General features: G+C 42.1%; 1 protein-coding gene across 1 annotated transcript in view; it reads left to right on the top strand.

Annotated features, from left to right (window-relative positions):
- LOC140907170 (dynein axonemal heavy chain 5-like) overlaps positions 1 to 23,495 on the top strand; it is a 266,273-nt gene that overhangs the window by 96,025 nt on the left and 146,753 nt on the right. Inside the window, exons 32-42 of the mRNA XM_073332494.1 lie at positions 899 to 1,061; positions 6,835 to 6,946; positions 7,272 to 7,400; positions 9,778 to 9,977; positions 10,070 to 10,223; positions 13,209 to 13,475; positions 13,688 to 13,816; positions 14,221 to 14,436; positions 16,686 to 16,832; positions 18,200 to 18,372; positions 18,631 to 18,809. Coding sequence (XP_073188595.1) covers positions 899 to 1,061; positions 6,835 to 6,946; positions 7,272 to 7,400; positions 9,778 to 9,977; positions 10,070 to 10,223; positions 13,209 to 13,475; positions 13,688 to 13,816; positions 14,221 to 14,436; positions 16,686 to 16,832; positions 18,200 to 18,372; positions 18,631 to 18,809 — 1,869 coding nt within the window. The remainder of the gene's footprint in view (positions 1 to 898; positions 1,062 to 6,834; positions 6,947 to 7,271; positions 7,401 to 9,777; positions 9,978 to 10,069; positions 10,224 to 13,208; positions 13,476 to 13,687; positions 13,817 to 14,220; positions 14,437 to 16,685; positions 16,833 to 18,199; positions 18,373 to 18,630; positions 18,810 to 23,495) is intronic.

Below are 23,495 nucleotides of genomic sequence, written 5' to 3'. Positions count from 1 at the left end.
CTGACTTTCACTAAAAATATCCCTGACAAAAGAGAGAGGCAGGTTCAGCTCTCACTGCTGCTGGGGCTCCTGGGTCCCTCACTGCTGTGGCAGCTGCAGGATCTGCAAGTGGATGATACCCAGCGCGGCTGGGCAGCTGCGGGGGCGGGGCTGGCTGGGAGCTCCAGCCCCAGGGCAGAAAATGTCATGGAGGTCAGTGGAAGTCATGGATTCTGTGACCTCCGTCACAATCGTAGCATTAACAATGAAGTATGCTAACATTTTATTGTAACTTTGACAAAACAAAAAAAAAAAAAAAAAGAAAGGAAGAAATGTGCCTGCAAATGGCAAGTCTGACATTTCTAAATTTTAACAATATATTTAGCTAGGGATCCCCAAAGCACTGTGATAAAATGAGTGATTTTTTAAAAAAATTGGGGCATTTCTAAATGCTTCTAACTTTTAACATATTTTATAGGATCACTTTAAATGTTAATATTAAATCTGTATCTCTTTTGTAACTGGTGCAAAAGAAGTAACTGGTGCATTTGGGAAGAAAATATTTTAGTTTTAATATGAAATCGGTAGACTAAGTCTCCACTTTAGCTGCCTTCTTCAACACAAATTTAAGTACAAAGTCATGAGCTGTATCTCCATAATATGGCTAGGTTTATGATATAAAGAAGTGGTCATACACTGGCTGGAAACTGAGTAATTACTGTGGGCCAGACACTTGCTCAATGGGACTGTTTTTGGGACTATTTGAGGAGTATTCACTACTCAGTGTGAATAATGGTGTCAAAACCTGACCCTTTATGTTTATTAAAACTTCATTTTAAAAAGGCACAGATTATATTTTTCTGAAATAGTTTGAATCTAGTAGATAATAACAATTTGCTTCTTTTAAAATTTGGAACAGAATATCCAGAACTACAAAAAATAAAACGGGAGCTTACACTGCTTCAGAAACTTTATGGTCTTTACAATTCAGTTAATGCTAATATCAGTGGATACTATGAAATATTTTGGAGTGACTTGGACATTGAAAAAATTAACAGTGAGCTTCTGGATTTTCAAAACAGGTAAATGATTTAGTATACGTTGAAATGCATCAAAATTCTTCTCTCCCATCTTTCATTCATGAGAGCTGATCCTTTAGGGAATTTTTTCAGCATGCTTATATATTTCTAACTTTGGCCTTATCTAATATCCAAGAGGCAGAAATTTCAGGCAGAAGGAGGCAGAAAAAACAACACAGGTGCTGCATGAATATAAATACATTGAACACAATAAGGTGATAAGTAACAATCAGCATGGATTGTCAAGAACAAATAGTGTCAAACCAACCTGATAGCTTTCTTTGACAGGGTAACAAGCCTTGTGGATGGGGAGAAGTGGTAGATGTGATATATCTTGATTTTGATATGGTCTCACATGACCTTTTCATAAACAAACTAGGGAAATGTAACCTAGATGGAGCTACTATAAGGTGGGTGCATAATTGGTTGGAAAACTGTTATCTGTGGTTCATAGTTAAGTTGGAAGGGCATATTGAGTGAGGGTCCTGCAGGGATCAATTCTGGGTTTGGTTCTGTTCAGTATCTTCACCAATGATTTAGATTATGGCACAGAGAGTACACTTATAACGTTTGCGAATGATACCCAACTGGGAAGGGTTGCAAGTGTTTTGGAGGATAGGATTAAAATTCAAATGATCTGGACAAACTGGAGAAATGGTCTGCAGTAAATAGGATGAAATTCAATAAGGACAAATGCAAAGTACTCCACTTAGGAAGGAACGATCAGCTGCACACATACAAAATGGGAAATGACTGCCTAGATGGAGTACTGCGGAAAGGGATATGGGCGCCACATGGATGTGGACAAATTGGACAATGTCCAGAGAAGAGAAACAAAAATGATTAAAAGTCTAGAAAACATGATCTTTGAGGGAAGATTGAAAAAATTGGGTTTGTTTAAGACTGAGAGGGGACATGATAAGTTTTCAAGTACATAAAAGGTTGTTGAAGGAGGAGAGAGGTAAATTGTTCTCCTTGACTTCTGAGGATAGGACAAGAAGCAGTGTGCTTAAATTGCAGCAAGGGAGGTTTAGATTGGCGTGACAGGGTCCAGACTCCCCACCGCCAGCGCCTCCCGCTAGTTGCTCCAGGAATTAGCTCTGTCCAGTCATGGAGCACCATCTGTGTGTGGTGTCTTGCCCATCATCTGCTCTGCTGCCTTGGGAGCTGCGTTGCTCCCCGCCCGGCGGTGTCCTCTTCAGGACACTGCCCTCCAGCAGTGCCCACTACTCCAGTCTCACTCCCTTCTGGGTGGGGGGTGTTAACAGCAGACTTTGGGACTTGCACCTGCCTCAGTGGCCAACCACAACCCAAAATCTAGCCCTTCAGCTCAGGGGCAAGTTGCAGTCTTTATGGGCCACCGTCTTCCATGGTCAGGTGCAGTATAAGGGGGGAAAGGGGGGACCCGGCCCACCGGATACTCTTGAGTCCCAACCCAGGGACCCTCTAGCAGCAGCCTCTTTCTTCCCTCCTTCGTTCCCTTCTTGTCTGCCTATTCTTTCCTGGGCCACTTCCCCTTTGGCCTCATGCACCTTCTTGGCCCTTGGTAGCAAGGTCTGCAGCCTCGCAGGTAATGGGGCTGGAGCTCTCTCCTGCTCCCCAGAGCCTGCCCAGCACTGCTCTGTCCAAGGTGCTGGCTCCTTGCTTCAGGAGCCTGTCCTTCTCCCTCGCTAGTCAGGGAGAGACTCCCTTCTTCTCTGCTAGGCAGTCTTTACATAGGGCCTCGCCCAGCCCTGATTGGCTGCCTCTTCCTTTCCCTGATTGGCCCTCCACAGGCCTTTATTGATTGGCTGCCAGTCTGTGCAGCCTCAAAAGGCCTGTTCCAGCCCTTTTCTCAGGGGGTGGGGCGACTGCCCGATCACAGTTGGACATTAGGAAAAACTTCTTTATTGTCAGAGTGGTTGAGCACTGGAATAAATTGCCCAGGGAGGTTGTGGAATCTCCATCATTCAAGATTTTTAAGAGTAGGTTAGACAAACACCTATCAGGAATGGTATAGATAATACTTAGTTCTACCATGAGTAGAGGGGACTGGACTAGATGACCTCTTGAGGTCCCTTCCAGTTCTGAGAGTCTATGATTTTGTAATTGGGTCCTTCATTCGCAACCAAAATCTTTGAGCTTTTTAGGCAGAATTCTGTCAAGTGACTATCAATTTCTATACCTTCAGTTTTCCATTTTCTTTTATAGGAACCAAAGCCTTTCCCCTCTGTTGAGATTGAGTAGCCAGGCTTGGTTCATAGGGATTCTTTGTGAGAGCTCAGAGGAGAAATATTTCCCACAGTCCATGGAACACAGTAGAGCCATGAAGTGAAATCCTGACCCCACCGAAGTCAATGGGGATTTTGCCATTGACATCAGTAGGTCCAAGATTTCATCGAGGGAGTGGCCACAACTGAATCTATAAGACTGCAATAACCCCTAGCACTCCTCCTCTGCAATATCTGGATCAATGGTTGGTGACTACAGCTACTGGAAGATCCACTAGATTTTCTCCTGCTTCTCCTCTGACCCATACCTGTTCTAACTCAAAATCCTGGTGTACAGTGGTATGGGCAGAGTTGCCAAAGAACTGAGATCTATGACAGTAAATGTGCGGACCCTATGTACAGGCTTCAGATATTCTGTTCCCCCATCGTCACAGCAGGGATTATGGCCCTGTAATGGGGTCGGACTCTTGCTGGTTGGTTAGGGAATTAGCTCTTTCAGCAGCATGCCTTCGCTAGTGGTGTCTTGCCCTCCGTTACTTTCTTGGTTTCCACTGTCCTCACAGTCGGACCCATGTCACTCCCAGACCGCGGCATCCACTTCTGGACACTACCCTCCGATGGCTCACTGCAGTCCTCAGTCTAGTCCCTTCATCCAAGGGCAAACTGCAGTCTGGCTTAGCCACTCTCACCACTGGCAAGTGGCGGTTAAAGGGGTACCCAGGCCTGCCTGCTACTCTGGGCCCTGACCCAGGGACCCTTTAGTGGCAGCCACTTACTGCCCTCCTACAACTCTCCTCCACTGCCTGCTTCCCCATAGCCCCAGCACCTTTTCTGCCCATTTGTGGCCCCAGTCTGGCAGTGGTCAACCTAGAGCTCTCCCGGCCTCTGCTGACCCTGCCCACCACTGCTCTGTCTTAGATGCTTCTCTAAGAGCCAGTTCTTCTTCCTTTGCTGTCCAGGGAAAGATTGTGCTCCTCTCTGCCCTGCAACCTTCTTATAGGGCCCAGCCTGGCCCCGATAGGCTGCTTTCAAGCCTTCTTCTGATTGGCTGGGTTCTGCGCAACCGCTCCAAGGGCTGCTGTTGACCCTTTACCAGCCAGTGGGGGGCAGCTGCCCCGTCACAGGTCCATAGTATGTTTTGCTGTTTATGGGATTATAAAATGTATAGCATAACCAAATTATGCACAGGGCGCCTGATAAGCTAATGAAAGTGTTGCTCAAAACAGAAGGAGTTTTGTCTCAATCACCTAGTGGAAAAAAAATCATAGTCTTGTCTCTTTCTGGTCCCCTTCGGTCTTCGTCCACTCCTCTGTACCAGTCTTTTCTTGACCCCTTTACATACTAGGCCTGATCCTTTTCCCACTGAGGTTGATCAAAGCAGAATCATGCCCGAGATCAGTACTGTACATGGAAGAGCCTGTTCTTCTGCAGCTCCTGTCCTCTGCTTGTATCTCACTGCTTTATCAACAGTCTGGGACAGATTCTGATCTCAGTTTTAGTGTAACTCCAGAATAACTTAACTGAAGTCACTGGTATTATTCAGGATTTAAGTAGATACAATTCAGATCAGAATCTGACCATCTGTCTCATCTTAAATCTCCGAAAACATAGCCTGAGGAAAGCATGTCTTTGCTCAGGCTTCCAGTGAATATGACATCTGGGGCATTTAGCCAGTTTGGCCAGGGCTGTGTCTGTACTCGCTTTGAAGTTGAGTGATGAATCTGCTCTTTTTATGTGAGTACCTTTCTCGGACCTGAAGAAGAGCTCTGTGTAAGCTCAAAAGCATGTCTCTTTCACCAGCAGAAGTTAGTCCAATAAAAGATACTACCTCACCCACCTTGTCTCTAATATCTTGGGCCCAACACTGCTACAGCTACACTGCAAACACCTTTAATATGGAAAAGTTAAGTGATCCGGCTTTAAGTCATGCAAAGTATGTCCAAATATCAGAGTGATGGGGACCCTGTAAAATAACAAGGCAAAATCATTTGGACTGAAACTGGACTGTTTTTCTGCTCAAAAACCCATCCGTTTGCCCTCCAACTTTGAGGTCTCATATTGCTTGGAAAAATTTATATCTTTTGTGCATGTTTGCAAAAATGGGTCTATTTGTAAATTAATAATTAAGGCCATGATCCTGTGAAAACTTTAACACTTGCATACTTTACACATGTGAGTAACCTCCTTGAAGTCAGTGGACTATTCAAATATATAAAGCTACAGATACATGCTAAAATCTTTGCAGGATTGGGGCCTACATTTTGAGGAGGGAGGAAGAGAAACAATTTTCAAGTAGTTTTTCATTACCTTAAATTTTTTTCATACAGGTCAATGTCACAGTTCAGGGCAACTGCACCTCTATTTCCCCTCAGTGCTCCAGCAAGGGCACCCATGCTTAGGCTTCCAACTCCCCAGCTGTGGCCTCTCTTGGGTGGAGACACACATCCCTCTCTCTTCTGACCAGGGTATTTCCAGGCTGGACAGTTGCCTGCCTTCACTGTGTAATTCACAGCACAGGCAGTCTGCCCAAACAGACCTGCTTACTTTCTCTTCGGAGATGGATAACAGTGTAATTGCTACACATATAAGATACCACACAGGTCTTTCAAAGCAAGGCTACTTTATTTTTAAGGTAAAAAAACATTGCAGAGAAAACATAAAAAACAATAAAAGAACCTACATGCATGCTAATAAGCTTACTAGGCAGCACCCCATCGTAACGGTTTCTTTGTGATCACACATTTGTCAGAGCTTCATCTCAGAATGAGCCCACAGTCTTTCTAATCCCCTCCACAGATCAGGGGTCCTATCTATTTGTGGGATCGGGAAGAAGGTCCTGAGTCAGCCTAAACTCAAGCTTTTTATCCAAAAGTCTTTTCTTTGTCTGTTTGCCTCTGGAGAATCCAGTTTGAACTAGTATATCTGCACCTCTCTAAAGGGCCTTGAATGGCTGATCACTAAGGCCTGGTCTACACTGCGGGGGGGAGGGGAGTGTCGCTCTAAGTTACGCAATTTCAGCTACGTGAATAACATAGCTGAAGTCGACATACTTAGATCTACTTACCGCTGTGTCTTCACTGTGGTAAGTCGATGGCTGACACTCCCCCGTCGACTCCGCCTATGCTTCTCGCTTTGGTGGAGTACCGGAGTTGATAGGAGAGTGCTCGGCAGTCGATTTATCATGCCTAAACTAGAGATGCGATAAATTGAACCCCACTGGATCAATGGCTGACCATCGATCCTGCCCATAATGTAGACATGCCCTGAGGAAGTTCATCCCCCTTTGCTATACAATTCCAGAGTTGCACATTCACAATTTCATTTTGAATACAATGTACCACAACAGTGTTAACTCTAATTCAATGAGGTTTAATTTAACTCAGTAAAACTTATCTTAATTCCATAAGATTTTTTCAGTATATTGTGGGATGTTTTCACTCTGTCGCACTCAGGTGTTTTATTTACAGTCTTTTTTGTCCACAAATTGAAAGGTGAGATGATGATAACAGTTATAAAAGAACATGAATGATGGGTGTGTCAAATCTGATATTCCATTCTCTTTTTAGAATTCGTAAATTGCCTAAGGCTCTGAAGGAATGGCAAGCTTTTCACGACCTAAAAAAGAAGATTGATGATTTTGCTGAGAGTTGTCCTTTGCTTGAAATGATGGCAAACAAAGTTAGTTCAATATGGTACTTTAAAGATAAGATTAACTTGATGATCAAAATAATGTTATGTGTATAAGATGCTTTCAACCTTTCATTTTTAAAAGATTAAAGCAACTGTATGCATGGTAACATCTGATTAGGATTAGTTACAGACAACTAAAGACAAAATACTTCACAGCTTGACTAGATGAATGGTAATTCTTTTAATGGAATGAAGATTGAGACATTTCCCGATATTGAACTGTTTCAGTGGAAAATTGCATAATAATTTCCCCCCTAAAAATAATACTGATTTTAAAATGTTATTGTACTCTAATGCCTGTGGACTTTTCTAGGCAATGATGCCAAGACACTGGGAAAGAATTGCACAAGTAACTGGCCATAAGTTTGATGTCGTCTCTGAAAGTTTCTCTCTGAAGAACATAATGGATGCCTCATTGTTAAAATATAAGGAAGATATTGAGGTACACATTCTTCTTCTGTTGGCATTAAAGGCTAGCTTTGTGATCTGGGATTCTGCACTTTCAGAGTCGTCCATTCATACGTAGCTTAATAGTGCAAACAAATTTAACTTCGCTTGTTTAGTTCATTTGGAGAATGGAATTTGGCAGCTAGTTGTAGCTGAAATGGTTAGCTCACTTCCTTTGATCATGGAGCAATAGAAAAGTGGTTGGATGGATTAAAGCTAACACTTCTAAAGAATTCTTTCTTCTTATTGTTTGTAAGGCTAATTTGAACTCTGGTTTTAGATGCTACTTATTGTAATTTTGTTTGCCTCTAGTCTCATGCAGGAGTAAGAGAAATTGGTCATTATAGGCCTAATCCTGTAAGGTGATGAGCAACCTCCACTCCCACTGAACTCTGTGAGAGTGGAGGGTGCTTGGCACTTTGCAGGATTGGGTGTTAGATTAATATATTGAGGGTGATTTGGGAGAATATTAAAGAAGAGCAAGAAATCCACTATTTCACAGGACCAAAAGAGGCTGGCAAACAAGTAGTCTTTTGTGATGTGCACCCAGTACAAATCTATTGCTTCTGTGTTTACTGGGCACGGTCACCCAGCAAATATGTTAGATTTACAAGGCCTGATAATTTTTGGAAGAGCAGAAGGATGGCAAAAAGGAGAAAAAAAACTTTTAAACTTAAATTATATTGTGAGCTTGTCAGCCAAGAGATTAGCCCTTTAAACACTATGGACTAAGTTGTCTTATTCTACATGTGTCAAGGTTCCTGCCCCACTCTGAACTCTAGGGCACAGATGGGGGGACCTGCATGAAAGACCCCCTAAGCTTATTCTTACCAGCTTAAGTTAAATACTTCCCCAAGGTACAAACTTTTTTCCTTGTCCTTGAATCCTATGCTGCCACCACCAAGCGTGTTAAACAAAGAACAGGGAAAGAGCCCACTTGGAGACGTCTTCCCCCAAAATATCCCCCCAAGCCCTACACCCCCTTTCCTGGGGAAGACTTGATAAAAATCCTCACCAATTTGTACAGGTGTACACAGACCCAAACACTTGGATCTTAAGAACAAGGAAAAAGCAATCAGGTTCTTAAAAGAAGAATTTTAATTAAAGAAAAGGTAAGAGAATCACCTCTGTAAAATCAGGATGGTAAATACCTTACAGGGTAATTAGATTCAAAACATATAGAATCCCTCTAGGCAAAACCTTAAGTTACAAAAAGACACAAAAACAGGAATATACATTCCATTCAGCACAGCGTATTTTACCATCCATTAAACAAAAGGAAATCTAACGCATTTCTAGCTAGATTACTTACTAACTTTACAGAAGTTCTGAGTCTGCCTTCCTGATCTGTTCCCGGCAAAAGCATCACACAGACAGACAGACCCTTTGTTTCCCCCCTCCTCATTTGAAAGTATCTTGTCTCCTCATTGGTCATTTTGGTCAGGTGCCAGCGAGGCTCTCTTAGCTTCTTAACCCTTATTAGGTGAAAGCGTTTTGCCTCTGGCCAGGAGGGATTTTATAGCACTGTATACAGAATGGTGGTTACCCTTCCCTTTATTTTTATGACAACATGGAAGGAGAAAAACTAAGTCAAACACTCTGTATGGATGCTTTCTACAGGAGGCAGGATTATTTAGCTTTGTGGAAGGATCAGGGACATCACCCTGCAGTCATGGGGCTTCGTGGAATCTATGATGGTTGGTAGCCGAACTTGGTGGATCTTGGGTGATCCACACAGAGTGTCTGCTCCACTCCCCTCTGACAACATGGGCATTTTAGTGACTGTGATGCCACTGGTGCCTGCAAGGGGCAACAGAAGCTGCAGATATGAAGGTAATGTTGCTGTAAACTGTCACAAGGTTTTCTTCTAGAAGATCTAGCAGAACAGCTCTATCCTCCTTCAGAGAGCCATGTCCTCAAGCTTCTGTCAAACCCAAGATACACAGTGTTCACACAGATACACAATTTTCACATGGAGGGGCTTATGTGGAGACAGACTCTCCCCTCTTTCTAAGATTTACTGGTTAATTTCACATCAGTAATGTAAATTCCCACCCATCCCCAGCACAGAATGCAGAGGTTTAGTTCATGTACAGATACAAATTCTGCCTTCAGTTGCACTTGTAAAAGTCCAATTAAGTCACTGAAGTGTGACTAGCTAAGTGTAACTGATGACAAAATTTGGCCCATAGAACAGGTGAAGCATATTCCAGTCTTACAATATAGTCATTTTGATCCATTTTAATTTATAATTCTGAGCATATACAATTCCCTTTGAACTGTGAATTTGGCCCATGAGTTTTAATTGTTTTGATAAGTAGATATTACATTATCTTCAGTGTAATAAAACATAATAACTTGATATTACTTAGGATATCTGCATCAGTGCTGTTAAAGAAAAGGATATTGAAGCAAAACTGAAACATGTCATCAATGAGTGGAGTACTCATGTCTTTACATTTGGCCAGTTCAAAACCAGAGGAGAATTGCTTCTGAAAGGCTCAGATACTTCTGAGAAGATAGCTCTGATGGAGGATAGTCTCATGATTTTGGGATCCCTCATGAGCAACAGGTACAAAAATTAACAAAAAAATATATTGTATAAATATAATAAGTACAAATAAAATACCATAATCTTTTTTTTTACTCATGTTCATATAACAGGTACAATGCACCATTCAAGCCCACGATCCAACAGTGGGTCCAGAAATTGGCCAATACCACAGAAATAATTGAAAATTGGATTACTGTACAAAACCTCTGGATTTACCTTGAAGCTGTTTTTGTTGGTGGAGACATTGCAAAACAGCTGCCTCAGGTCTGTTGATTTATAATAGCAATATATGAAGGCACACTATAGACAGCCAAACCACAGTACCTTTTAAATAAAAGTTAGTCTATACTGTGGAAGTCTAATTATACCATACTTTACTCAGGAAAAATTACCACAGATAACTTCAGAGGGAGCTTTTCCAGAGTGAGGTCTGCAGGGTTGGACTCTTAGGGCCTGATTCAAACCTACAAGAGCAAGACACTTTAAAGTTAAGGCTGAAATGCTTACCTCAATTCACTTTGTATTATTAAGATATTATAGCACATATTGGTGGAGAGGTAAATTCTGGCTAATGCTGTGATAATGCTGTCAAGGTTCCTCCCCCACTCTGAACGCTAGGGTACAGATGTGGGGACCTGCATGAAAACCTCCTAAGCTTATCTTTACCAGCTTAGGTCAAAACTTCCCCAAGGTACAAAATATTTCACCCTTTGTCCTTGGATTGTCCGCTACCACCACCAAACAAATACTGGTTAGTGGGGAAGAGCTGTTTGGAAACGTCTTTCCCCCCAAATACTTCCCAAAACCTTGCACCCCACTTCCTGGACAAGGTTTGGTAAAAAGCCTCACCAATTTGCATAGGTGACCACAGACCCAAACCCTTGGATCTGAGAACAATGAAAAAGCATTCAGTTTTCTTACAAGAAGACTTTTAATAGAAATAGGAGTAAATAGAAGTAAAGAAATCCCCTCTGTAAAATCAGGATGGTAGATACCTTACAGGGTAATTAGATTCAAAACATAGAGAATCCCTCTAGGCAAAACCTTAAGTTACAAAAAAGATACACAGACAGAAATAGTTATTCTATTGAGCATAATTCTTTTCTCAGCCATTTAAAGAAATCATAATCTAACACATACCTAGCTAGATTACTTACTAAAAGTTCTAAGACTCCATTCCTGGTCTATCCCCAACAAAAGCAGCATATAGACAGACAGAGACCCTTTGTTTCTCTCCCTCCTCCCAGCTTTTGAAAGTATCTTGTCTCCTCATTGGTCATTTTGGTCAGGTGCCAGTGAGGTTACCTTTAGCTTCTTAACCCTTTACAGGTGAGAGGAGTTTTCCTCTGGCCAGGAGGGATTTTAAAGGGGTTTACCCTTCCCTCTATATTTATGACAAATGCAATCCCTTATTCTGCCTACACTAGCCCTTATACACCTCATTTATGCATTCAATACTGTTAAGAGTTGCAATAACTTTTGCAAGGGGCTGTGCATAGGGACATTGCTAGGCCTGGGCAGCCACGTATATGTATATACATATGTGGATCTTGCTCACTTTTCACCAGTCCATGTCCTGTTATGTCTTTCTGTGATGTCAGTTGTAGAGAACCTAAAGACTGACCTCTCTCTGATTTTCTGGGTGAGGCAGAATCAGAGCAATAAACTTCCATTGCATGCTTCTGCTGGCAGGTTTACGTGTGTCAGCCAGTCAGAATTTGGCACGTGGCATGTAGGATCACCTACTGCTTAAAGATGTCAGAAATATATAATTTAATAAAAACAAGAATATTCTACACTATTCCATTTATTTCAGGCCAAAGACATTATAATTAAATATCTACAGTTTCCATTTTCCATAACCCAGAACATTTTGTTCTGTGATTAGCTAAAGCCTTCTTAGTTGTTAATTAAGATTATAATAAATTGCCTCTTAGGTCCTACAGTATATTTATAGGATAACTTTCATTAGGGAGGCAATAAGTGGTTTTTGCAGATGACTAAACACCACAGCAATGCTTATGAATTTGATAATTGCAGAAGCCACTTATTGTAAGTATACTGCATGAATGTTATTCCCATTGTGCAATAAGAAGAATAAAAGAAAATCACACAATAAAGCTCAGAAAAATAGTTTTTTTCTTGCCTTTTGAGGATTTGAAAATTCAGCTTCATTCACTTTCAACACTTTGTGGATGGATCATAGAATCATAGGACTGGAAGGGACCTCAAGAGGTCATCTAATCCCGTTCCCTGCACTGATGACAGGACTAAGTATTGTCTAGAACTCTAGATCATCCCTTGAATCTTACCCAAATAATTGTTTAACATTGGAGCAGCATGTCAGTAATTGTTTTCAGGAGTGGCCTGTGTGGAAAAGCAATGATGTAAATGGAAACAGAGTCGTAGTGTCGGTAATGTTTTGTCTTTTTTAGAGGAGGGTGCTATTTGACTTTTCTGCTGAGAGGTTGATTGAAGTCCTATTGTATAGCCACTTTAGTGCTGCCTAGTACCAGGTGACATAAGGCAAAAGGCACTGCTGCCCCATCAACCTGATGCATTTCTGTGGCTCTACCAGTGTTACAAAGGCACTCTAAAAACATTCACGCACTGTACTCTTCAACAGACACGAGCAGCAAAGTGAATATTAAACTATTACCTTGTCTGATTATTATTATTTATTATATTTATTATTGTAGAACCTACAAGACCCAGTCACAGACAAAGACCCTGTTATACTAGGCACTGTACAAACACAGAACAGAAAAGTTTGTCCCTGCCCCACAAAGCTTACAGTCCTAGAATAAGACAAGAGCCAACAGATAGATACTGATGTGGGAGTCCAAGGAAACAATGAGACAATGCGGGCCAGCTTGATAGGCAGTGGTCTCAGCACCAGCAGCCTAACTGTTGAGTTTTTTCTGGACATCACAACAAAGGAGAGTTTTAAGGGGGAATTTGAAGGCAGATAATGAGATAGCTTGGCAGATATTTACGAGGAGTGCTCCCAAGTGTGAGGGACAGCATGGGAGAAAGCACAATGGTACTTGTTTGAAAATATAATAAGTGGACGATGGAGGCTGGCCTCATGGCCCATTTTTTCTTGATATCCACCAATAGAATATGCATAGTGTTGACCATCCAAAGGACGTACTGATTAATAGAATCAGACTCACTTACAGGGTACTTTTATTTTTCAGCATTTTGGGAAGCAGCAGGAATAGCTAATGCATTTGTAATGTGTTTCAGGAAGCCAAGAGGTTTCAGAACATTGATAAATCTTGGCAGAAGATTATTCAGAGAGCTCATGAGACATCAAACATAGTACAGTGCTGTGTTGGAGATGAGACCTTGGCACAGCTACTACCACATTTGCTGGAACAACTGGAAATATGTCAGAAATCATTAACTGGGTACTTGGAAAAGAAACGATTAGTATTTCCAAGATTTTTCTTTGTATCTGATCCTGCACTTCTGGAAATCCTTGGTCAGGCATCAGATTCACACACTATTCAGGTATAAATTATGTAGCAGTAACCCCCTTTATAGCCAGTATTAATAACTGAGTGGAATGATTTCCTTTTGTTACCTAAATTGACCTAAGTTTGTTTATTTGTGGAAAGATCCATTTAGCCTTCTAAACTTGCAGGTTTTGATGCAGTTTAAAAATAACATTGTAGATCATTTTATCGGTCATATTTGGCTGATCCGGTGTTTGTTTATTCTAGGCACATTTACTGAGTCTGTTTGACAATGTTAACCGAGTGGGATTTCATGAAAAGAACTATGACCAGATTTTATTATTTGAATCTCAAGAAGGAGAACAAGTCAATATTATTGAGCCTGTTCTAGCTCAGGTAATAGAAGAATATATTACGCTTTTTTCATTCGCTACTTTAAAGCAAATCTGTGTAATAAGGGGCTGGCCTACTTCCATGCAGTACCACAGCATGCTTCCATTTGAGAATATGAAGTAGAGACCCTTCAGGTGCCCAGTACAGGGGCAAAGTGCTTTTGCTCCAGAGGGAGGATGGAAGGGCTTGTATTATTCTGTAGCAACCCTTCTAGTTGTCTCCCCTGCAGCACTGAAGTTCCTAAATCCATCACTCTGCATCTGGAAGAACGGGTCAGGCACAACTGTGAGGATGAGAGAATAGAAAAGTGGGAAATGGGAACATCAGCCCTGGGGAGGAAATGTCTTCTGTGGAGTTTTTGCTGGGTTGGAGCAGTTTACTTTAAAAGTGCTTTTTTTGTCTTCCAGGGTAATGTGGAATTCTGGCTAGGACAGCTGCTGAATGGGATTAAGAAAACAATACACTCTATCATTAGACAGGCATCTATAGCCATTAGTGATTCAGGATTTAAGCTGTATGACTTTCAGACAACGTTTCCTGCACAAATCGGTCTTCTGGGAATTCAAATGATTTGGACCAGAGATGCAGAGGATGCTCTAAACAGTGCCAAAACAGACAAAAAGGTTGTACTTAGCAAATCCTTGGGGGTTAATTAAAAACATTGTTTAGATCAGTGCACTCTGTGCAAGTTAAAAAAAAAAGCTAGAAAATGACAAAATAAAAAGGAAGTAACTGGAATGACCCGTTAATTCCTCCATATTGATATGTAGGGTGGTGATACTAACCCACAGTATTAGCATCCTCTCTATATGCTCTTTGCACTACTGCGCTACCTGTCCTGACAACTGGTGACATGGGACCAATCCCCAGCTGGGGTAAATCAGCATACCTTAATGGCAAGACACTGATTTACATAAGCTGAGGGTCTAGCTTATAGGGTTTGTGCACCACCTGCTTCCATCCGCTGTCCATATTGGCACTGATGGAGAGGCACTGCTCAGAACCTCTGATGCTGTGAACTAGTGAGGAAAGGAGTATGACAGGAAGTGATAGAAGGTCAATCCTCACTTGCTTTAAAACTAACTTTAAAACAGTTTCTAATGTTGTGTCCCATCCCCCCATTCTTGTCAGTGGCTACAAGCTTTGGGAGGGAACGATGGGCAGTTTAGGGTGAAGGGCGTGTCATCATCTACTATAATCCCAAAACTGGTTTGGGGGAAGTGAGAGCCACCAGTATAGGGGAATAGCAGTGTCTCTCTTGTGCATGGAGCTGCTTGAGGGGACAGTGCTAGCGTCCTCCCTCTCTTTTGGAGGAAGGGGGAGCATGGGAGCAAGTTTGGTGGAGGATTGGTTCCACCTTATGCCCAGGAAAGATGCTTTCAGCACCATAGATGTTTTTGATAAGTGCCTCTCCTCTGGAACTTATATAGAGGCTTGTGAGAAGGCAACTCAGAGGAGTGCTCAAGGCTTCGTCTACACTACACAGCTTTTAGTGACATGGCTGTGTCACCCCAACCATGCCGCTAAAAGTCGTTCAGTGTAGCCGCTGTTTGTCGGCTCTTCTGACCACAAAAAACTTCCACCCCCAACGAGCAGGGTTAGCTTGTCAGCAGGAGAGCGCTCCTGCTGACAACGCGCTGTTCACACTGGAACCTGTTGCGGCATAACTTTTGTCTTTCAGGCGGGAATGGGGTTAACACCTCTGAAAGGCAAAAGTTTTGTCATTCAATTGTCAGTGTAGACATAGCCCAAGAGTACTAATACAGCAGCGTAAGGAACATTTGCAGTAGTACCAAGCTAAGAGCTAGTAACACTGTCCTACCAGGAACATAAACACAGGCAAAAGCTAAAGAAAACGGCATACCATATTGTGATGTTACTGGCTAAAATTAAACTAGACAAGTCTCCAGACTAGGGGGGAAATACTTTAAACCCCCATTTTTCTACATCAGACAAAGCCAAAAAAGGGCATGGACCCAGTTTTTGTTCCATTGCAGCTAATTTAACTAGAATCAAACATCACTGGCAAACAAAATTTCTTGTTGGTTTTGTTTGTTTGTTTCCTCCTTTAAAAAAACATTTATTTGTAGTTTTCCTCAGCATATGGAATAGGTCTGGGTCTGCAAATATCCTCAAAAAACCCACAATCCCCAATATGATCATCCCTTCATGTGTTCAAAGCACTCACTGTGGCCTAAGTGCTACAAACTACTCCATCACCCCTGGGCCTGCACAGAATCCCATTTGGAGTTATTGACAGGGGTCCAACTTATCGCCGCAACTGCAGGAGTGGAGCCCCTGTTATAATCGTAAGAAGTCAGACTATTTTATTCCATAGTCTCTTGTAGCAGAAATAAAGGGTCACTTCAGGCACATTTAAATTGTCCCTTACACCAGTTTTCTCCTGTGAAAGCTACCGTGGTATTAAGGACAGAGTCAGAATCCCAGCTTCATGTTTCCCAAAAGTGAACATATTGGTTGGCTGATGTGTATAGTTTAGTAACCAAAGGCTGAAGTCTCATTGCTTAATTGCTTTTGACAAGGACACAATACAAACACTCTACCAGGTAAAGGTGAGGTGTACTATATTAGGCCACTGTCCTGCAATGGAACCTGCTAGCATAGACCCCTCAGCACATGTATCATCCCACTAAAGTCACTGGGGCTCCACAGGGGCTCAGGGAATATGCTCTAGCTACTGCTCTTGATTCAGGATTGCAGCCCCAGTTAATACAAATTGAGGCTGGAGCAAAACGTAACTAAAACAGGGGATATATATTTGTAAATCTCTGCAACTGTTCATCCTCTAGAGATTGAAAGAGCAAAGGGTGTTTGTATTAATATAACTCTGTTCTCTTGCTGTGTGGGAAAGGTCATGCACACAACAAATCAGAAGTTTCTGGACCTTTTAAATGATTTGATTGACGTGACAACACGTAATCTGACAAGGATGGAGCGCACAAAATATGAGACTTTAATCACTATTCATGTACATCAAAAGGATATCTTTGATGATTTGGTGAGGATTTTTTTTAAGAGCTCTCTAATTGAAAAACATTTCAAAATATTTGTTTCACTGCTGTTAGTACTGTCATGCAGTTGCATGCTATCTGGGTTTGTCTTTTCTAACTGCATCTTAAAAGATTTACATTACAAGTATCTTATTTGTTTGCAGTATTGAATTATTTGTGGGTGACAACATAAACATATTCACTAAGAAAAATGTAGATTCCGATCCTGCAAGTAGTTGCATATGGGCAGACTATTGATGGCTGCCTATTGATCTCACTGTGGCTTTCTCCAGGGGCAGCAGTCCAGCCACATGAAACAAATTGCAGGCCTGGGGACTTAAAAACATAGTGTGAATTTTTGGCCCACTGAAGTGATAGTTTTGCCATTGACTTCCGGGGGGCCAGGGCTTCACAACACACAACTTTAGAGTCCAGTCCTGCAAATAGAGCCACACACACAGATCTTTACTCCCTTGTGGAATTCCATTGAAGTCAACAGGACTCCACACAGGTGGAAGGGTGCATGCATGTGGATCAGTTTGCAGAGTAAGACTCATAAACTGTGGGTTTTCCTTTTTAAAATTATTACTGTTTTTCAGCATACAAGAACTGTCTTTGCTAAGGGGAAAGCACTGTTGACCTTACCCTGTGATTCAAAATTTAAGACTTTACATCATTGGAGTTTTCAAAAATATGTTCCCTTTTAGCTTTAGATTGAGCTTTGTGATTTCCAGCCCCTGTCTCCACTTCCTGATTTGAGGCAAGGGCTGCTGGAAGATTAAAGAAGCTGGGTTTCATGTATTTTGAGAAGAGGAGTAAACAATAACTTACACAGATTTACTTTTAAAATTTTAAGTGCATCAAACTTTTCCCTATGGTAGATAATATGAAAGCATGAGACAATGATTAAGAAATTGGAAGCAAAAAAAAAAAAAGGTTGAAGGAAACATCCTGCATACTAAGAGCAGTAATTCAGGGGGATATGTATTGTTTAAATGATTTATATACTGCGCAGAGAGAAATACCAAATGAGTTTCTAAATAAGGAAAGAAAAGTATAAAGAACTAACACTGATAGCTAGAAGTCAAAGTGCCAAGTTCTGTATGATGTCTGAGGCTTTTTCCTGTCCCCATCATTTTTCATTAATTTTTATGAGTATTTTTGAATGTGTATTTCATATCAGTTAATTCAATGTCAAGTATTATTGACGTCTGCTGTATATTAACCCTTCGGAAATTGGTTAATCCTATTGTGTTTTTTCTGACCTGTTGATGGAAATGGAAAGTAGACACTTTAAGATATGTCACTTTCTCTGCTCATATTTTTTATTACAGTATATCACGTCTACACTAATGGTTTTGTGCTTTTGTTACAGGTCCGTATGAATATTAAATCTCCATCTGACTTTGAATGGCAAAAACAATCCAGGTTTTACTTTATTGAAGATGTGGACAAATGCATCATCCAAATCACTGATGTGGAGTTCAGCTACTGCAATGAATACTTAGGCTGTACAGACAGACTCGTTATAACTCCTTTAACTGACAGGTAATCACACTAGGAGTATAGTATCCACTTTGGAGGCAAAATCCTACTCCCAACAACATAAAGGAAAAGCAGGATTTGTCCCCTGATATGCACCAATTACTGTTAACACCAATGGGAGTTACCAAGCTGTACTGAAAGGAAGAAATTCCCTTTCCTTTCCCACCCCCAGATTTATATAACAGTTACTACACTTAGTCACTATACGTTGGGCAGATAACAGTGAAGAAAAATTAATGCTGTTTTCCAATCTGTCTCCAGATGTTATATCACATTGGCTCAGGCTTTGGGAATGAGTATGGGTGGTGCTCCAGCAGGACCCGCAGGTACTGGGAAAACAGAGACAACTAAAGACATGGGCAAATGTCTGGGAAAATACGTTGTTGTCTTTAATTGTTCAGACCAGATGGACTACAGAGGCCTAGGTCGTATTTATAAAGGTAAGACACTGTTCTGTTTATTCATTTTAGCCGTTAAAAGAAAAATGCGTTTCTGTGTGGAGTGGTTTTGTGAGTGAGACTGAAACAATAGAATGATCTATGGTTAGTGAGCTTTGTCTACAGCCAGCAGAAGGATGAAGAAGCGCAGAAGCAACCTGCTTAAGATTAGCTTGATGGAAAAATAAGTAATTGGGGATACAAATAAGAGAGCCGTACTATTCTTCTCACTGCCCTTCTCCACTGCCTGGAGAGCTCTATGCTTTAAACAGTTCCTTCCACAGACTTTGAATTGGATCTCAGTGGCAACTGGTGGATGCACTGAAAGTCACCTAATCTGCACTCTGGTCTATGAACCTGATTCTCATTGCAGTCACTCTGCTGTAAATCAGGGTAATTCCACTGCAGTCAATGTAGGGACACTGCCGTAATAAGTAAGAGTAGAATCAGGCCATGTGCCTCTACATTTAGCATTCTTTCAGTGCCTGTTGAGCCATAGAGATTTATCATGCACTCAGGTGGTGTTCTCCAAGAACCCTAACCTTCCCCATCCCACTCCCCTACACTGCACACCCCAGTGCTGATAGACTGGCAGGAACAATCTCATTTTGGTCTCTTGCAAGGCAGTACAGAACAGTAATGCTACACTGCCCTGTCAGAGAGACTCCTGTAAATAAGAACATTTGCCAGTTCATGAGTGAGTTTTCACACATGTGCTATGGTGTATTTGTTTCTCCATTTTCTATTTGATAACATTACTGTACACAGCTGATGTAGGAAATAATTAATTTCTGAAGGGACTGTGTTCTATCTTCCATCCTCTTCCATCCTTTTCTGTTACCTTCCTTTTCTGTAGTCTCCATTTTCCTTTTAAGCACCAGTTGTGCCTTGTCCTCTCTCCCTCTTGTTCTTTTATATTTCCTTCCCCACTATTCCCATTTTCTCTGTTTTCCTTAACGAATCCTCTCTGCCTGCCATTATCTCTACTGTCTAGGTGTTGATATCTGATTGTTCTTCTTTCCTTCTGTTTCCAAACTGCTTCCCCTTTCTTTCCTTCATCTTTCCTGAATACTTCCTGTTTTGCTCCTCTCCTCCTTTTGCATCCCCATCCTCTCTGCTGTACTTCTCTGCACCTCCACAGCTTCAAGTATGACTCCATTGGGCTTTTCAACCTTTACTGAATTTTCCCACATACTTTTCATTCTCACCCTCATTTCCACCTGCTATTGCATTGAAGTCCCCTTGGATGATTGTGTAAATGGAAAATGGCCTCTGTGTAGTCTTGTTTATTTGTTTCTTTCAGTTTTTTATTCTACATGAAATGATGTCTGCTTCTACAGCTGATTCAAGCACTGTCATCATATGCTGCGTGAATGTACCTGAATATTTCCAAATAATTAATATGGCTCTAATGTCCTACAGAGCTGGAAGTTCACTTGCTGTGCCTGTCTGTCACAGAGTTTGTTCCTTATGGCTCCTCTTGGCGATTAGCTCTCAACTGGTCTGATGCTCCCCTGCTTCAGTTGTTCACCCCGTGGTCTCTCTCTCTCTATGCCTATCCCAACTCCTCCCCCAGCTGGGCTTCATCAGCTATTGGACCTTCTCAGTTTTTACTCTCCTCCACGGTTAATTGGCCCTTTTTCCTACTCAGGCCTTGTGTGGGGTAGACCCCCATCACATACCCTCCAAGGTAACCCTGTAACCCTCAGGAATACGGCTGCCTTCTCCCCTGGAGTTGCTGGAGCTGGGCCCACCGGTCATCTCATTCCTGCTTCAGCTTGTCCACCATGAGAAGCAATCTACCCTTCTCCTCCATTGTTTTCTGATACTTATCCCTCTGAAATTCTAAGTGTTGCAAAGCAATTCTCAACGCTTGCTCTGCAGCTACTAACTTCTCTTGTAGCTTTTGCCCTTGTTCCGCAGATTCTTCCACCACCCTTTTGATCAGGGTTTGAGATCCTGCTGTATTCTGATTACCCTCTGTATTGGTCCCAGTATCATTTAACTTTGTCTTTTGGGGACTCTTTCTTCCCTCCAATTTCTCTTCACCTTCCGTCCTCACAAGTCCCCCGCCTTCTCTACAACCACTGTGCACATACAATGGGCCTCTGGCTCCTCCTTCTGTTCCTTTACTGACTCTATGCCCTTTTCTTGACTACTTTCTTTCTTCTTGAGCAGACAGTGCCTCCTCACATGTCCCCATTCCCCGAATGAAAAACAGGTCCCTTTTTTCCCTACTCCCTCAGCAGCTGGGACTTTCTGAGGCTTTCCTACATCCCTCATGACTTCATGACTAGCTTTCTTGCCCTTATATGTAGGGGCATTCCCTTTCCAGGCGTCCCTTCTGCCCCCAGGCATAACACTCTCTCGGCCTGGTCACCAGCCTCCTGGCCCTGGAACTCCATTTCCACTCCCAGCCTCTTCCGCCCCTGCTCGCTTTGGGGGAGGGTCTTAAAAAAATATTGTTGCTGTTGCACTGGTTTCAATAAATACCCTTCCTGCCCTGCTGGTTCTGCAGGGCCTGTGCAAGCAGTGCCGGGATCCCCATTGGATGCTTTTCTTCCTTGGTTAAATGGGAGTGAAAACGCTGGTGCCCAGTTCAGAAGGGTACACTGGCCTTCTCCAAAAAAGGCCCCCAGGCCCTGTGGCCCCATTGTCTCTTTTTTTCTAAACTCGCTACTATGGCCTCTCATCCTCCCCTTGTACTAGGGGCAACCGTCATACATGTATTTGCCACCAAATTGTCATGGCATTTACTACTTGCTGCCTCTTGTTGGCTCATCTCGGGGATTAGCTCTAGACCAGCTCTCTTTCAGTTGCTCGCCCCCTGGTTGGTCTCTCTTTTCATGCCTATCCTAGCTCCTCTCCTGGCTGGGCCTCATCCGCTATTAGGCCTTATCAGTCCTGACTCTCTTCCAGGCCTGTCATGGGGTCAGTTGGCCCCTTTTTCCTACTCAGGCCTTGTGTGGGGTAGATAACCCCTCACATTGTCCTTTTCTGCACAAGTGAAATTATTTTGCAAGGGCCAGATTTCATTGGGAGTTGTGGAATGCTCAGCTCCTCTGAAAGTCAGGCCTCCCAATTCTTAGGCACTCTCAACTTTTCCAGCAGGTGGCAATACAAAACAAATTATTATTTCCTCCCAAAGGGGAAAAAAATCTGACCAGAACTGAATTTCACCATTATAAAGGCAAAGTAAGTTTAAGATAATTTCATACACAGCTCACAGTATGCATAAAATGTCAATATTATATCCAGCAACATACACTTATGTTAAAGAATTGCATGTTTTATTTTTTTTCCTGTTCTTTCCCCAAGGTGATCATTGTTGCAAAAATAGTTTTTAGAGTGGAACCTGATAACTTGCAATAAAAGTATGTCACTTAAAGCAGAAAACATGTAGGGCCAAATCTGACCCCAATGTTAACTGTGTCTGGATCTTTGAAAACTCATCAAATTCTCTGTCTACATAGAGGAAAAATACTTCAGAAAGGGATCCAATTCTGTACCACTGAAGAAAATGGAAGTTTTTGAACTGCTTTTAAAGGGGTAGGATTGGATTTTTAGTGCCTGTTTATGTGCTCACAAAAGCCAAGGAAGAAAAAAGAATTCCGCTAAATAAAGGTATGAGGTGGATTCATCACTATGCTCCTCCAGTTTATACCAGTATACCACCATTACAATTAATGGAATTTCACTGACATAAAACTAGTGTAGCACTGTGGGGAATCACCTCCATCATATCTTTAAAAAAGCTATCACATTAGAAAAGAGTTAGCTGTTCACATGGGCAAGCTAAACAAGATACAAGGAAAGTACTGGATCATCTCCCTTCCCTAGATCCACATGTGATGAGGACCCTCTGTGGAAAGATCTCCCTCTCTACCCAGAAGGAGGCTCAGCCACTCTTTGGCATGGTTTTCTTCCACCGTAATCCTGGCACACACATGGACCCTAAGGAGGCCTGGCAGTGTAAACTTGTGGGGAGAAAATTGGGTGGGCCAGGTGGGTTTGCACATCATCCAGTGTGTCCAGGTTTGTGGAGAAACCTGGAAAAGGTAATAGAGACCCAAATTGTAATAACTTTTCTACAGTCTCCCTCTGGAGTCCTAGGAGCCACTGCAGCCAGAGTGACAAGGAGCAGCCTTCTGGGGCCCAGAGTTGTTGTAGAAGCGGTGGCTTCTATGTAGATCTGCCAGGTTTGGGAATGGACCTGTGGCCTTTTATGCAGAGGTCAATCCCTCCTTTCCATGGGATGTTGTGATGAAATCCTCATAAAGATTTCTTCCCACACAGTCCCCTGCTACAGTTTTTAAAACCAGAGGGATGCTCTCACTCAAAGAATGCAATTTACACACAGTCTATATTAGCATATTGTGTGTGTATGTAAATGCATATGCACAAAAAACTGGGTATTTTCAGTTTCTTGGAATTCTGTGGGGAAACAGCTTCTGCAGAATCTATAAAATCAGCCCTTGATTTATTTCACCTGTGCGGCAAACATTGGCATGAAAAATCTGAGAACCCTGATCATACTATATAGTTCAACATCACAGAGTCACTAATGCCTCTTGTAGGACATATGCTTTGTTGATAAAGGTCTGCTGGTTAGGGTGGGGAGGAGCAGGGAGTAGGTTTCCTGATCAAGACTCTGAGTTTTAGTTCTGTTATTTCTCTTTAAAAGCTCCA

The sequence above is a fragment of the Lepidochelys kempii genome, chromosome 2 (assembly GCF_965140265.1).
Source record: "Lepidochelys kempii isolate rLepKem1 chromosome 2, rLepKem1.hap2, whole genome shotgun sequence".
Classification (NCBI taxonomy): domain Eukaryota; kingdom Metazoa; phylum Chordata; order Testudines; family Cheloniidae; genus Lepidochelys; species Lepidochelys kempii.
The sequence above is the reverse complement of the archived record's forward strand: the minus strand, read 5'-3'. Positions and strand labels throughout refer to the sequence as shown.